The 12,520-nt window shown below is 40.4% G+C and overlaps 1 protein-coding gene across 2 annotated transcripts in view; it reads left to right on the top strand.

The window, feature by feature from the left end:
- The window catches only part of LOC144075259 (low-density lipoprotein receptor-related protein 1-like), an 88,942-nt gene that overhangs the window by 64,565 nt on the left and 11,857 nt on the right, over nucleotides 1–12,520 (top strand). For both annotated transcript variants that reach the window (XM_077602116.1, XM_077602117.1), the window contains exons 42-70: nucleotides 728–917; nucleotides 1,000–1,204; nucleotides 1,375–1,567; nucleotides 2,067–2,192; nucleotides 2,388–2,516; nucleotides 2,612–2,731; nucleotides 2,942–3,055; nucleotides 3,162–3,311; nucleotides 3,508–3,630; nucleotides 3,713–3,829; nucleotides 4,884–5,012; nucleotides 5,113–5,235; nucleotides 5,307–5,447; nucleotides 6,587–6,774; nucleotides 6,861–7,044; nucleotides 7,427–7,512; nucleotides 7,605–7,724; nucleotides 7,850–8,037; nucleotides 8,203–8,408; nucleotides 8,509–8,697; nucleotides 8,780–8,928; nucleotides 9,279–9,372; nucleotides 9,451–9,567; nucleotides 9,658–9,777; nucleotides 9,933–10,055; nucleotides 10,762–10,887; nucleotides 10,964–11,080; nucleotides 11,791–11,897; nucleotides 11,977–12,109. In XM_077602116.1, the coding sequence (XP_077458242.1) occupies nucleotides 728–917; nucleotides 1,000–1,204; nucleotides 1,375–1,567; nucleotides 2,067–2,192; nucleotides 2,388–2,516; nucleotides 2,612–2,731; nucleotides 2,942–3,055; nucleotides 3,162–3,311; nucleotides 3,508–3,630; nucleotides 3,713–3,829; nucleotides 4,884–5,012; nucleotides 5,113–5,235; nucleotides 5,307–5,447; nucleotides 6,587–6,774; nucleotides 6,861–7,044; nucleotides 7,427–7,512; nucleotides 7,605–7,724; nucleotides 7,850–8,037; nucleotides 8,203–8,408; nucleotides 8,509–8,697; nucleotides 8,780–8,928; nucleotides 9,279–9,372; nucleotides 9,451–9,567; nucleotides 9,658–9,777; nucleotides 9,933–10,055; nucleotides 10,762–10,887; nucleotides 10,964–11,080; nucleotides 11,791–11,897; nucleotides 11,977–12,109 (4,107 nt within the window). The remainder of the gene's footprint in view (nucleotides 1–727; nucleotides 918–999; nucleotides 1,205–1,374; nucleotides 1,568–2,066; nucleotides 2,193–2,387; nucleotides 2,517–2,611; nucleotides 2,732–2,941; nucleotides 3,056–3,161; nucleotides 3,312–3,507; nucleotides 3,631–3,712; nucleotides 3,830–4,883; nucleotides 5,013–5,112; nucleotides 5,236–5,306; nucleotides 5,448–6,586; nucleotides 6,775–6,860; nucleotides 7,045–7,426; nucleotides 7,513–7,604; nucleotides 7,725–7,849; nucleotides 8,038–8,202; nucleotides 8,409–8,508; nucleotides 8,698–8,779; nucleotides 8,929–9,278; nucleotides 9,373–9,450; nucleotides 9,568–9,657; nucleotides 9,778–9,932; nucleotides 10,056–10,761; nucleotides 10,888–10,963; nucleotides 11,081–11,790; nucleotides 11,898–11,976; nucleotides 12,110–12,520) is intronic.

Here is a 12,520-nt window from a genome sequence, read left to right as displayed (position 1 = left end):
CTGAACAGATAATTTAGAGTTGATAACCTCTAACCTAACGACGCAGAGATGCAGCTGCTTTTTTTCTAGTTAATTTCTCATTTTTCTTCAAAATACCGGCATACATCAGACGTGCCCATACCGGTCCTTACCTCACAAGGGGTAGAGTGCTCTGCCCATACAGCAGATAAAGAGGTTCATACTTTTTAATAGTAAAACTTTCCTAACTAGGAACATACTGTTTAAAAACCCATAAAAAGAATGGTGAGGGCATTAATTTTTTGAAATATATCTTAAAAACATAATTGCCTCTTCTGTGATGTGACACAAAAGTAAAGACCAACATTCATTTTCTCATTAGCTCAATTCTGATCCTTTCAGCACCAACATTGCGCAGCACTGGCTTCGTATGGTTGTGTCATAGCAAGTGGGACAACCAACCCGTGTGACAACTGAGCCTGTTCTCCCTTAAACATTTTTTTTTACAATAAGTTGGTGATTTTCTCAATTTACAGCAGGTCTCCTAGTAGGGGAACACTGTACTACTTAAAACACAGATGCATTACAGTGTTTAAAATTAAAAATGAAAGACTCCTGTTTTTAACATATGCAATAATGTATATTTTGTTAACGTTCATCACAGTGCCATTCGTTGAATTGGACGAGAAGCTTGCTTGTAATGCAAACCCCCTGTGGTTAGTTGCTCTTTTAGTCAATTTACTCACTCCATGGTTGCTCTTTTTTGTAGATGTTGGCTCAGTGGAGGGTCTGGCATACCACCGTGGCTGGGATATGCTGTATTGGACCAGCTACACCACCTCAACCATCACTCGTCACACTGTGGATCAGAGCCGCTGGGGTGCCGTTGACCGGCACACAGTGGTCAATATGTCAGGAGATGACCACCCCAGAGCTTTTGTTCTTGACGAGTGCCAGAGGTTGTGTTGTTATACATTTCTGTGACAAAATCTTGTTTCACAATTTACGTGTGATTTATTTTCCCATTTTTCCCCCACGCAGTTTGATGTTCTGGACCAACTGGAATGAGCAGTCCCCCAGTATTATGCGTGCCACTCTCACTGGTTCCAATGTGATTATTATCATTGGCACTGACATCCGAACCCCCAACGGCCTTGCCATTGACCACCGAGCTGAAAAGCTTTACTTCTCTGACGCCACCCTGGACAAGATAGAGCGCTGCGAGTACGACGGCAGCAGACGTTATGTGAGTGCATTGTACACTATGATCGGCACGCTGGAACACAATGGCAAAGGCTATGTTTATCCTGCAGTGTGATTGCATATTATCATCTCTGTGTTTGTTTGTCTTCCCCATGATTGGAATTTCCTGAATGTGAAAAAAATACGAGTACTATGGCTATGCTCCCCCTGCAGGTGGTACTGAAGAACGAACCAGTGCATCCATTCGGTCTGGCCGTATATGGCGACTATATCTTTTGGACCGACTGGGTGAGAAGAGCTGTGCTACGGGCAGACAAATACACTGGAGGAGACATGAAGGTTCTGCGCGCAGATATACCTCAGCAGCCAATGGGAATCGCCGCCGTGGCCAACGACACAAATAGCTGTGAGTTTTTCCTCCGTTTGGGCCACTGCTATTCTCTTTTGTAAGAGTGTGACAGAACTTTTTTTCAATGTTTGCTAGTCTATTTTAGTGATCTGAATTTAGTCTCCCTTAAGTGGAATGCTGCCAAAGATATGCAAGGTTGTAAAAGTAAGCACCATGTGCAGTAGTTGGCCTTAGTGAAGTTTTACTTCTGGCATTGGCTCAGTTCCCAGATCCCATTCACGAACACACTGTGATTGACCGTCGATCATTCCCGGGTGAAGTAGTTTTGACTAAGTCCTTGAAGATTAGCTTCACTTCCTGCTGCATGTGTTTTCATTTAGCAGCATTTGCCACTAGATAAAATGAAGAAACAATTACAAAACAACTGATAAAGTATAAGAAATTGTATGCTCACTATTTAGATTGAGCTTTTGAATCATTGAGACGGTGTGTTGAAATGTGCAGATTTGTGATGTACGTATAACCTTCCTAACATGATACCTACCCTTTGTACAAGGTGAGTTCTCTCTCTGTCGTGTTAACAATGGAGGATGCCAGGACCTGTGTCTGCTGACTTCCGAAGGGAGGGTGAATTGCAGTTGTCGTGGTGACAGAAAGCTTTTGGAGGACAATACTTGCATAGGTACAGTGCTGCAAAGTGTTGTATTGAAAGGGGTGCCTGAAATGTTGGATTAAATCTTGTAACTTTACAGGTCTTTTTGCAGAATGTCAATTCAAGAAGTGAAACTCAGAAATTATTAATTGTAAATTAGTGTATCGGCTTTGTGCATTTGGAGTATGAACAATTAAATAATAAACACAATTTTTTTCTCCCCAGCTCTGAACACCACATGCAATCCCATTGATGAGTTTGAGTGTGGAAATGGAGATTGTGTGAATTACACTTTGACTTGTGATGGAATGGCCCACTGCAAAGACAAGTCTGATGAGAAGCAATCATATTGTGGTGAGAAGAAACATTTAACCTCTCAATGAGGTGCTAAACCTAATATATTTGTTTTATTTGTCCTGCTATATATCATCTACCAAATTGTGTTCCAGGCAATCGTGTATGCAAGAAGAGCTTCAGGCGTTGCGTGAATGGCCGTTGTGTGGGGCATCACTCTTGGTGTAATGGACAGGATGACTGTGGAGACAATTCAGATGAGCTCTTCTGCAATAGTAAATCAATCAAATCTCATTTATCACCTTAGTCAGTTCACAAGACACGTGTTTTTGTAAATGTGTATGAGTCGCACGACTGTATTACTAACAGTAATGACTAATGTTGTACAGTCAGATTCACTAATAAGTCACTGATGTCTTGTTTTAAAAATGAAGAGGTGTTATGTATTTATGCACAGACTGATTTGACATGTTTGTACTTGTCAGCCACACTGTGCTCAGCTGAACAGTTCCAGTGCAGAGATGGAAGTTGCATCACAAACTCCAGCAAGTGTGACCAAAAAGTTGACTGTGAGGATGCCAGTGATGAAATGAACTGCAGTAAGTTCCAATTCAAAGGCTGATGTTTAATAAAAGTTTATATAAATAAGTAAAAAGGAAATTTAAATGCCAACGTTTATGTGGTGTTATTTTTATTTTTTTTAAGCCGCCACTGACTGTTCCAGTTACTTCCGACTGGGAGTGAAGGGAGTGACATTTCAGAAATGCGAGTTCACCACCCTTTGCTACGACCCCGCATGGCAATGTGACGGGGCTAACGACTGTGGAGACTTTTCTGATGAAAGAAATTGCCCAGGTTCTGCAGTCCACATTGATTTTCCCAGAATGGAAGTGTTAGTCTATGAAAGGTCGTTTTTCACCTGAGCCTGATGCCCAATGTTAATTTGTTCCAAACAGGAAACAAAAAAGCATTTGCTTGAATAGAAATGGCAATTCATTGTCTTCAATGCAGAGTGCTTCTTATTAAATTTACTGTCTTTATTCTCTTCTAGGGAGTGAAAAAAACAAGTGTCCGGCACCTTTCTTTGCCTGCCCCAGTGGACGTTGCATCCCGATGAGCTGGACTTGTGACAAAGAGCACGACTGCGAGAACGGTGCAGATGAGGCTCACTGTGGTAAGTAGGCGTGCGCAGTCTTGCAAGTTGAACGACATAACGCTGTTATGCGTGCTTCATATGCCTTGTTTGTGTCTTTCAGATAAAGTCTGTTCAGCCTCACAGTTTGAGTGTGGGAACCACCGCTGCATTCCTATTTCGTGGGTGTGTGACGGAGCGGACGACTGTGGCGACAGCAGCGATGAGGACAGCAAATGCAGTGAGTGAAAATTCATTCCTCATACGACGATCTGACGATGGAAAAGCAAAAACATATTGAGGTCACTTAACATAATTCACATTAATGCACACTACTGATATTTTCAAGGCATACAGCAAGGACGTCTTTATGTCGCGGTAGTACCATTCAACGGCTTCTAGATATCCCCACCCTAACAAAACTGGCATAGTCCTCTTAACACCATTCATTCAATTTTACCACCAATTTCTCTTTTCAGGCAACTGAGTTATGAGGGATATTCCCAATGCCATCACAGTGCAATAAGATTTACTATGATTGGAATAGGTAGACGTTAAGCCATGCACTCCAGAATTAGGTGGGAATTGACCCCAGATTGCTTGCTTCAAAAGCAAGCGAATCAACCACTATACCACCAAGAATGGATTATTAACTCTTGGTACAGAATGAAAACAATGACTCACAATTAAATGAAGAGATGGGTGAACATAGGGTGACTACCACTGTATTAGTGAATGAATTTGCTACTAATACATGCAGTGTTTAATTATGAATAACTACACATGTGGATGCGATGCATTTGGGAAACAGGCTATTTCTGCTCATGTTACGTGGGGATGCTTCGAATTAAATTGGAAATAGCAGCGTTATGTATTGCAAAGCAAGACATGTAATCCAAACAGAACTAAGACAACCTTGCATTAATTAATTGTATAATCATATTAGGCAGATTGGAAATTGCATATCAAATGTTTAAACTGCTCACAAGCATTAGTAGATAATTAAAAACCTTTACATTTAATTAGTGAATTGTTTTATGTTACAGCACCACTTGATGTATTCCACATTTGTGTGTGTGTATGTGTGTTGGGGTCAGAATTGTTTTATATTTTTCACCAAGTAATTCAACTATATTAAATTAAAATGATCATAGCTTTTTGCTATAGTGATATCAACAACCCCATTTCATGATAGACATTTTTCTCCCCCTTACCTCACAGCAGTATCTCAGTGCACTTTATGCATGAAGCAAGTCCAGAACCACTCTTTTCTTAGACTTCCCTCTCATTGACAGAAACTAAAACATGCAGTCCTGAAGCATTCCAGTGTCCCGGTTCCCACATGTGTATCCCTCAGAGATGGAAGTGTGATGGAGATAAAGACTGTCCTGACGGGGCTGATGAGAGTGTCAAAGCTGGATGCGGTAAGTTCAAATGTTGACTGTGCTTGGATAAACTACAATGGCATGACATGACAACATATTCATTGAGTCACTGACCTGGTATTTATTGTACGTGTCCTAGTCTTTAACGACACCTGTAGCAACGGTGAATTTATGTGCCAAAACCGTCAGTGTATTCCCAAGCACTTTGTGTGTGACCATGACATCGACTGCAGCGATGGCTCAGATGAGTCGCAAGAGTGCGGTAAGTGGACCATAGCTAACAAACAAGTGGGTTATTTTCACAGATAAACTCACCTTTCTATTTCACCATAGAATACCAAACCTGTAGACCCAGTGAGTTCCGCTGTGCCAATGGACGTTGCCTTATTCAAAGCTCATGGGAATGTGATGGAGACTTTGACTGCCATGACCACTCAGATGAAGCCCCTAAAAATCCACGGTGCCTCGGCCCAGGTATGGGTCACCTTATTTACACGAATGTAAAGTGTGTATTGTGGTAGACATGATAACCATGGCCAACTATCCAATACATACCTGCATAATATGTGTACCATGATGAATACACACAAAAAAATTACCTGCCACGTCCAATTTATGCCTTTGAACTGTGCATTGGTGTTGGGAAGTTCATTTTTATTTGGGAAGTGTTTCAAAGTTCAATACACTAAGAACAATTAGTTAAGATCATAGTTCATCATCATCATGAACTAAATTAACCCCGCCCCCCAATGCAAGCTGTTTCCTTTAAAGCACATGTGTCAAAGTGGCGGCCCGGGGGCCAAATCTGGCCCACTGCATCATTTTGTGTGGCCTGGGAAAGTAAATCATGAGTGCCGACTTTCTGTTTTAGGATCAAATTAAAATGAAGAGTATAGATGTATATTAAATTTCCTGATTTTCCCCCTTTTAAATCAATAATTGTAATTTTTTAAATCATTTTTTCCTGTGTTTTTAGTTCAAAAATCATTTTGTAAAATATAAAAATATTAAAAAAGCTAAAATAAACATTGTTTTAGATCTATACAAAACTGAATATTCAGGCCTTTTAATCCATTTCTTTTAATCAATTTATATTAAAAAATCTAAATATTATATCTAAAATGGTCCGGCCAACGTGAAATCAAGTTGACGTTAAAGTGGTCCACGAACCAACCCGAGTCTGACACCCTTGCTTTAAAGTGTGTATGTATTTATACATAGGATTACCTCACTATAATCAGGCACATTTTTAATGTTGCAATCTCAAAATTATAGGGAAACCTGTTGCTTGATTGATTCACATATTTTTCATGATAATTTTTTTTAAAAAAGTCATCGGCGGTATGCAAATACATTATGTAAAACTTGGCTGAGGTAGGGAACTTTAAGGATGTTCTTCAAAGTGCAATTTTACTTTGTGAAACATTTAAAGTAACATATTTTACCACTGTTACTTTTCAATTTCTTGACTATATAATTTCCTGGCTTGTTTTCTCAAAGCAATCCAAAATATCCAGCTCTAAACTTTCCTTCAGATAGTTCTTATAAATGATCATGTTTGTGAGATGTAATAGTGAAAAGCTTCTTTATTCTGTGATTTTTGTGTGCAACAGAGAAAAAATGTAATGACACAGCGTACTCATGCAAAAATGGCAATTGCATCAACGAAACACTACTCTGTGACCATAAGGATGACTGCGGCGATGGCTCAGATGAGCTCAACTGCTTTATTAATGAGTGTCACAATACAAAATTGAGTGGCTGCTCTCAGCTTTGTGAGGACCTGAAGATAGGCTTCAAGGTAAGGGAATGTCCCCAAAATGAATTAAAGCACCCCTAACCACATGTACTTTGGATTTATCTTCTTTTTGCTCGGTCACCACGCAGTGTAGATGCCACCCTGGATTCCGTCTGAAAGATGACAGGAAGACGTGTGTTGATGTGAACGAGTGTTTGACCACTTATCCCTGCACCCAACATTGCATCAACACACATGGCAGCTTCCGTTGTCTGTGTGTTGAGGGTTTCCAACTTAGCCCAGAAAACCCCACCATATGCAAATCTACATCTGGTAAGAGATAGCCATGTATTTGTCAATTTCCAACAAACCTTTCTCTACGTTAAACAGACGTCCAAGCACTCTCAGAATTAACATACATCCAGTAGACACATTTACACCATAATTATTTGTATTGTACCATGAGTTAACCATCCAGTTCTCAATCAATGCTTATTTTACAAGTGAAAAATCATGCCAAAAGTCGAATTGAGGATCATGCCTAAATTACTCCCAAATTGACTTACTCGGTGAAATGGCCCTGTTTTGTTTGACATTATTCCATTGCAAGTATGAATGGCAGTTAGGTTAATGTACTTTCTGCTATCCAGTGAAAGAACGCTTAAGTTTTGTACTGAATACATGGATAGTGTGTTACAATTTCCTCTTTATGTAGATGAGGAACCCTTCCTGATCTTTGCCAATCGCTATTACCTACGCAAACTCAACTTGGATGGCTCCAACTACACTCTCCTCAAACAGGTGAGCTCTACAGCTTCCACTTTGGTATCATTTTCAGTGTGCTTCTGCTGAGATTTCCCCACCGGTTCAAACTAATATATTTACCACAACAGGGATTGAACAATGCGGTGGCTTTGGACTTTGACTATCGGCAGCAGATGATTTATTGGACCGATGTGACGACACAGGGCAGCATGATCCGGCGCATGCTCATCAATGGAAGTGACGTTCAGGTCAATACAATATATATCTATACCATGTGGACAAGCTTTGCACTACAAGCCCATGAGTTATATCGTGTTTTTAAAAGATCACAGTATTTACTGTCTTTTTTGTTTGTTTGTTTTTTAACTGACAGGTCCTCCATCGCACATCACTCAGCAACCCAGACGGGCTTGCCGTGGACTGGGTAGGAGGAAATCTGTACTGGTGCGATAAAGGGCGGGACACGATTGAGGTGTCAAAGCTGAACGGAGCATACCGCACAGTTCTGGTTAACAATGGTTTGAGAGAACCAAGGGCTGTGGCTGTGGATGTACGCTATGGGTAGGAGCATTTCTAAATTAAAAAAATGTATTACTAATTTCATATGTATTTTATATTTAATGTGATGACTGCACTTTGCGAAGCGGCTAGCAAATCTGCCTCATTTCTTTTGAATTTGGGGTTGGTGTCCAGGTCCAATCCTAATGTGCCCTGTTTTCTTGTAAGGTACTTGTACTGGTCAGATTGGGGTGACACCCCTCACATCGGGAGAATTGGGATGGATGGCACTAATCGAACTGTCATTGTGGAGGATAAAATCACCTGGCCCAACGGTCTCACTCTGGACTTTGTGACTGACCGCATCTACTGGGCCGATGCCCGAGAGGATTACATCGCCTTTGCAAGTTTAGATGGAACCAACAGACACACGGGTAAAGCCCACACACACACAGCCATGTAGAATGTGGTTTGAGTTTTTTCTTGCTAGATAATACTACCCATGTGTTTGTGTACTTCCATTACACCCATTAGTTCTGACCGAGGATATCCCCCACATCTTTGCGATGACTCTATTTGAAGAGTACATCTACTGGACAGACTGGGAGACCAAGTCCATCAACAGAGCTCATAAGACTCTGGGAATCAATAAGACTTTGCTAATTAGCACTTTGCACAGACCAATGGACGTCCATATTTTCCATCCATACCGTCAGCCAGATGGTATTGGCCAATCATCTTTCATATGGATTTATGCATTTGATTTTCAGTGGAATGTCTAATTTTCTCTCATCTCATTCTGCAGTGGAAGGACACCCATGCCAGACTGACAACGGTGGTTGCAGTAACCTGTGTCTACTCTCACCAGGAGGGGGCTACAAATGTGCCTGCCCGACTAATTTTTATTTGGCAGCAGATGGCAAACAATGTTTGTCTAACTGCACTGCGAGCCAGGTGCGTTACATAAAAATGCTAAGTTGACTGGCTGAAGGTTGTGTTATTTGGGAACTTTATATTGAATAGGAACCTCTAGTTTAGCTCACGATAATAATCATTGATAACCTATAGGGTTGCAAAGTATCATATATCACCATATCTATATATTGTCACATCCAAAGGAATAGGAAAAGCTCTATCTTACCAATGACAAGGGGCATACAATATTCAAGAATTAAAGGTTATTTGGGATGGTTATTTGAATTAAATTTAAAGTGATGTTTGTTAACCCTGTGGCAAATTTTTAGAAATGTAATGTGTGCATTATCACGTCTCTAAATGAGTCATTCCCTATTCTGATTCTTCAGTTTGTTTGCAAAAATGACAAGTGTATTCCATTCTGGTGGAAGTGTGACACCGAAGATGACTGCGGGGACCGTTCAGATGAGCCCGCCGATTGCCGTGAGTGAAGAGTGCTTCCCAGCTCTCATCTCCCGTTACGCCTCGGTGCAATAATATCTCTTTGTTTTGTCGCTACAGCTGAATTTAAGTGCAGACCAGGTCAGTTCCAATGCGGTACAGGAATCTGTACAAATCCTGCCTACATCTGCGATGGGGACAATGACTGCCAAGATAATTCAGATGAAGCTAATTGTGGTATGTTTAGACAAAAGCTGAGAAGTAGGAGTTTCTTCTTTGTTTGTGTCAAGCCTATACGAGTAGTAAGCCTCTGTGAACCACTTGCAGATATCCACGTGTGCCTGCCCAGTCAATTTAAATGCACCCACCCCAGTCGTTGCATCCCGGGCATCTTCCGTTGCAATGGACAGGACAACTGTGGAGAGGGAGAGGATGAAAAAGATTGTCGTAAGTATTACTAGTACCACAATTATTATGTAATGGACAGTATATGTACCTTACACTGATTTGTTTAATGACTGAATTATTTTACACATTATTGAAACAGCACCTAGAAACTATTTCGTCTTTGTTTGTAAGATTGACATCTGTCTTCTTTATAGCTGAGGTGACATGCGCCCCAAACCAGTTCCAGTGTGCTGTCACAAAGCGCTGTATCCCACGAGTGTGGGTGTGCGACCGGGACAATGACTGTGTGGATGGTTCTGATGAACCTGCCAACTGCAGTAAGTCGTTGTGCAAATATGCATGCATTTTTTTTTTTACAAAAAGTAGTGTGTATTTGCATTTTATTTAATCCTTTCATGTAGAGTTTTTTTTTCTCAACCTTCTTCATGAGCATTCACGGCCGATCTTCCTGGTTAAAATGATTTGGACATCTATTGCTATCAATGGAATGCAATGATTTGAATACTGTGAAAAATTCTGGGTATTTCTGTTCATAATTCATTTCGATGCTATGTGTTTAGTTTTTATTAACATTCTTTTAATTTAAAAATGTATTTATTAATACTGCAAAATATAAATACAATCATGTTTAATAATTTAATATATATACAGATATATGAATAATATTTGCTATTATTAAGGATTTTTAAATGACCAAAAATAGTTACTTGTGTTATAAAGGGTTAAAGCTCAACTTTTGAGTTGCAATCCACTGTAGTAAACGTTGTCCCTGAAGGGTTTAAAAAAATCTTTAATTAGATATAAAAATGATATAGCTCATTATATATCTATTTTTTACATATGAACCATGGTTCCATACTGTTTGTGTTTTGCAAATAAGACATAATTTAGTGGTAAAAATATAGCATCATTGAAGTTTCTAAGGTCAAATTGAAGCAACACACCTGTCTCTGCATAATGAGACCGCTGTTTGAAAACATGTGAACTTTCAGTCCCTCACCCGCAATGTCGTATGTGCTGCAGCTCAAATGACATGTGGCGTGGATGAGTTCCGCTGCAAGGACTCGGGCCGCTGCATCCCAGCACGCTGGAAATGCGATGGGGAGGATGACTGCGGAGATGCTTCAGATGAACCCAAAGAGGAGTGTGGTATGTTGACTGTTTTATGAAAATGTCCCTTGCTGTGGGAAATATCAAAAATCTAATATATTGCATCAATTGTTAGATGAACGCACGTGCGAGCCATATCAGTTCCGGTGTAAGAACAACCGTTGTGTGCCTGGACGCTGGCAATGTGACTACGACAATGACTGTGGGGACAACTCCGATGAAGACAAGTGTGGTGGGTTTTTACGTTGTATTTTACTCTTTAAATACAACATTGGGCGCATCCACAAAACCTGAGACCTCTCTTGTTAGATAACATAACCGGCATAAAAAAGTCAACTAGCCTTATGAACAAGAACATTTGTGTATTGGGACTGACCCAAAGAAGCCCTGCATGTAGTACTCTTGTACTTTGAATTCAGCCATTCTAATGGAACTTATTAGTTTTGGCACGTATCCAGTGTTAGCTATGTCTCACATATCAACGTTTTGCTGTTAGACTAACTGAACCGCAAGATTCCATTTGCGTAGCCTTGTGGTCATTACACAACTCATCTCATCTCATGTCTATTTTGTATTTCACACTGGACTGTTGCCGTGAGCCAGAGGTAGGTGTTTTCATGGTTTCAGCTCAAGAACCTCAGCTATGTACTTGATCCTTGTCCTCTCTGCCCCTTTGAATCCTATACTGCAGACCCCTGGAATTTTCTATCCTATACTATAGTATACTGTATGCTTTCCATCCCTACTTCAGCTCCCCATGAGTCATCCCTGATAAAAAAAATCTATAAACCTCTTTTTTTTTTATCCGCCTGACTTGCAACAGACAACCGACCATTTTTTTCATCTGTTGTAATGCCTTCTCTCCTTTTTTTATCCCCCCTCCCCCTTTTCTTCCCGTTTTGCTTCTCTCAACCCGTTAAACGGACAATTCTCTCCATTCAGTTCCTCGCCAGTGTTCAGAAAGCGAGTTTGCCTGCACAAATGGCCGCTGCATTGCCGGCCGCTGGAAATGTGACGGTGACCACGACTGTGCTGATGGCTCAGATGAGGTATTGCTCTGCAATTTTTCACTTGAATGCTGGAAAATTGAAAACACTAATGGAAAGCATTGTTTTTGTTTTGGTCCAGAATGGCTGTGAAGTGAAGTGTGACAGTGATCAGTTTCAATGCAAAAATGGACACTGCATCCCTATCCGCTGGCGCTGCGATGCTGACCCTGACTGTATGGATGGTAGCGATGAAGAACAATGTGACAGTGGTGGTGAGATCATCATTTTCTGAATGAATAGACCAGTCAGTGTTTCCCAATATTTATTGAGCCATGTGAGCGTCCATACGACTTTGCGCAAATGCTATTGACAACAGCACCAAAAAGTCAATTGCAATTCATTATAGATGTGCAAATCATGGAAAAAACAAGTCATATAGTTCATGCCCTAAGATACTTTCAAAAGTATCGACAAAGCTCCTTAATCATATGTTCTATCAGGAAAACCTCGGGAAAGTAAAAGATTTGGATTCTGGACAGGCAGGGAGATTGAGATCAATATCATCAAAAATAACAATTGACTTCATATATAAATGGTTGGCAGACCTTAAAAAGGTTTTGGAGAGCGTTATCTGAACAGTCATGCTGCAGACATTATAAATCTCAGAAGTGGATTGAAGCATG

The sequence above is a fragment of the Stigmatopora argus genome, chromosome 6 (genome assembly GCF_051989625.1).
Source record: "Stigmatopora argus isolate UIUO_Sarg chromosome 6, RoL_Sarg_1.0, whole genome shotgun sequence".
Classification (NCBI taxonomy): domain Eukaryota; kingdom Metazoa; phylum Chordata; class Actinopteri; order Syngnathiformes; family Syngnathidae; genus Stigmatopora; species Stigmatopora argus.
The sequence above is the reverse complement of the archived record's forward strand: the minus strand, read 5'-3'. Positions and strand labels throughout refer to the sequence as shown.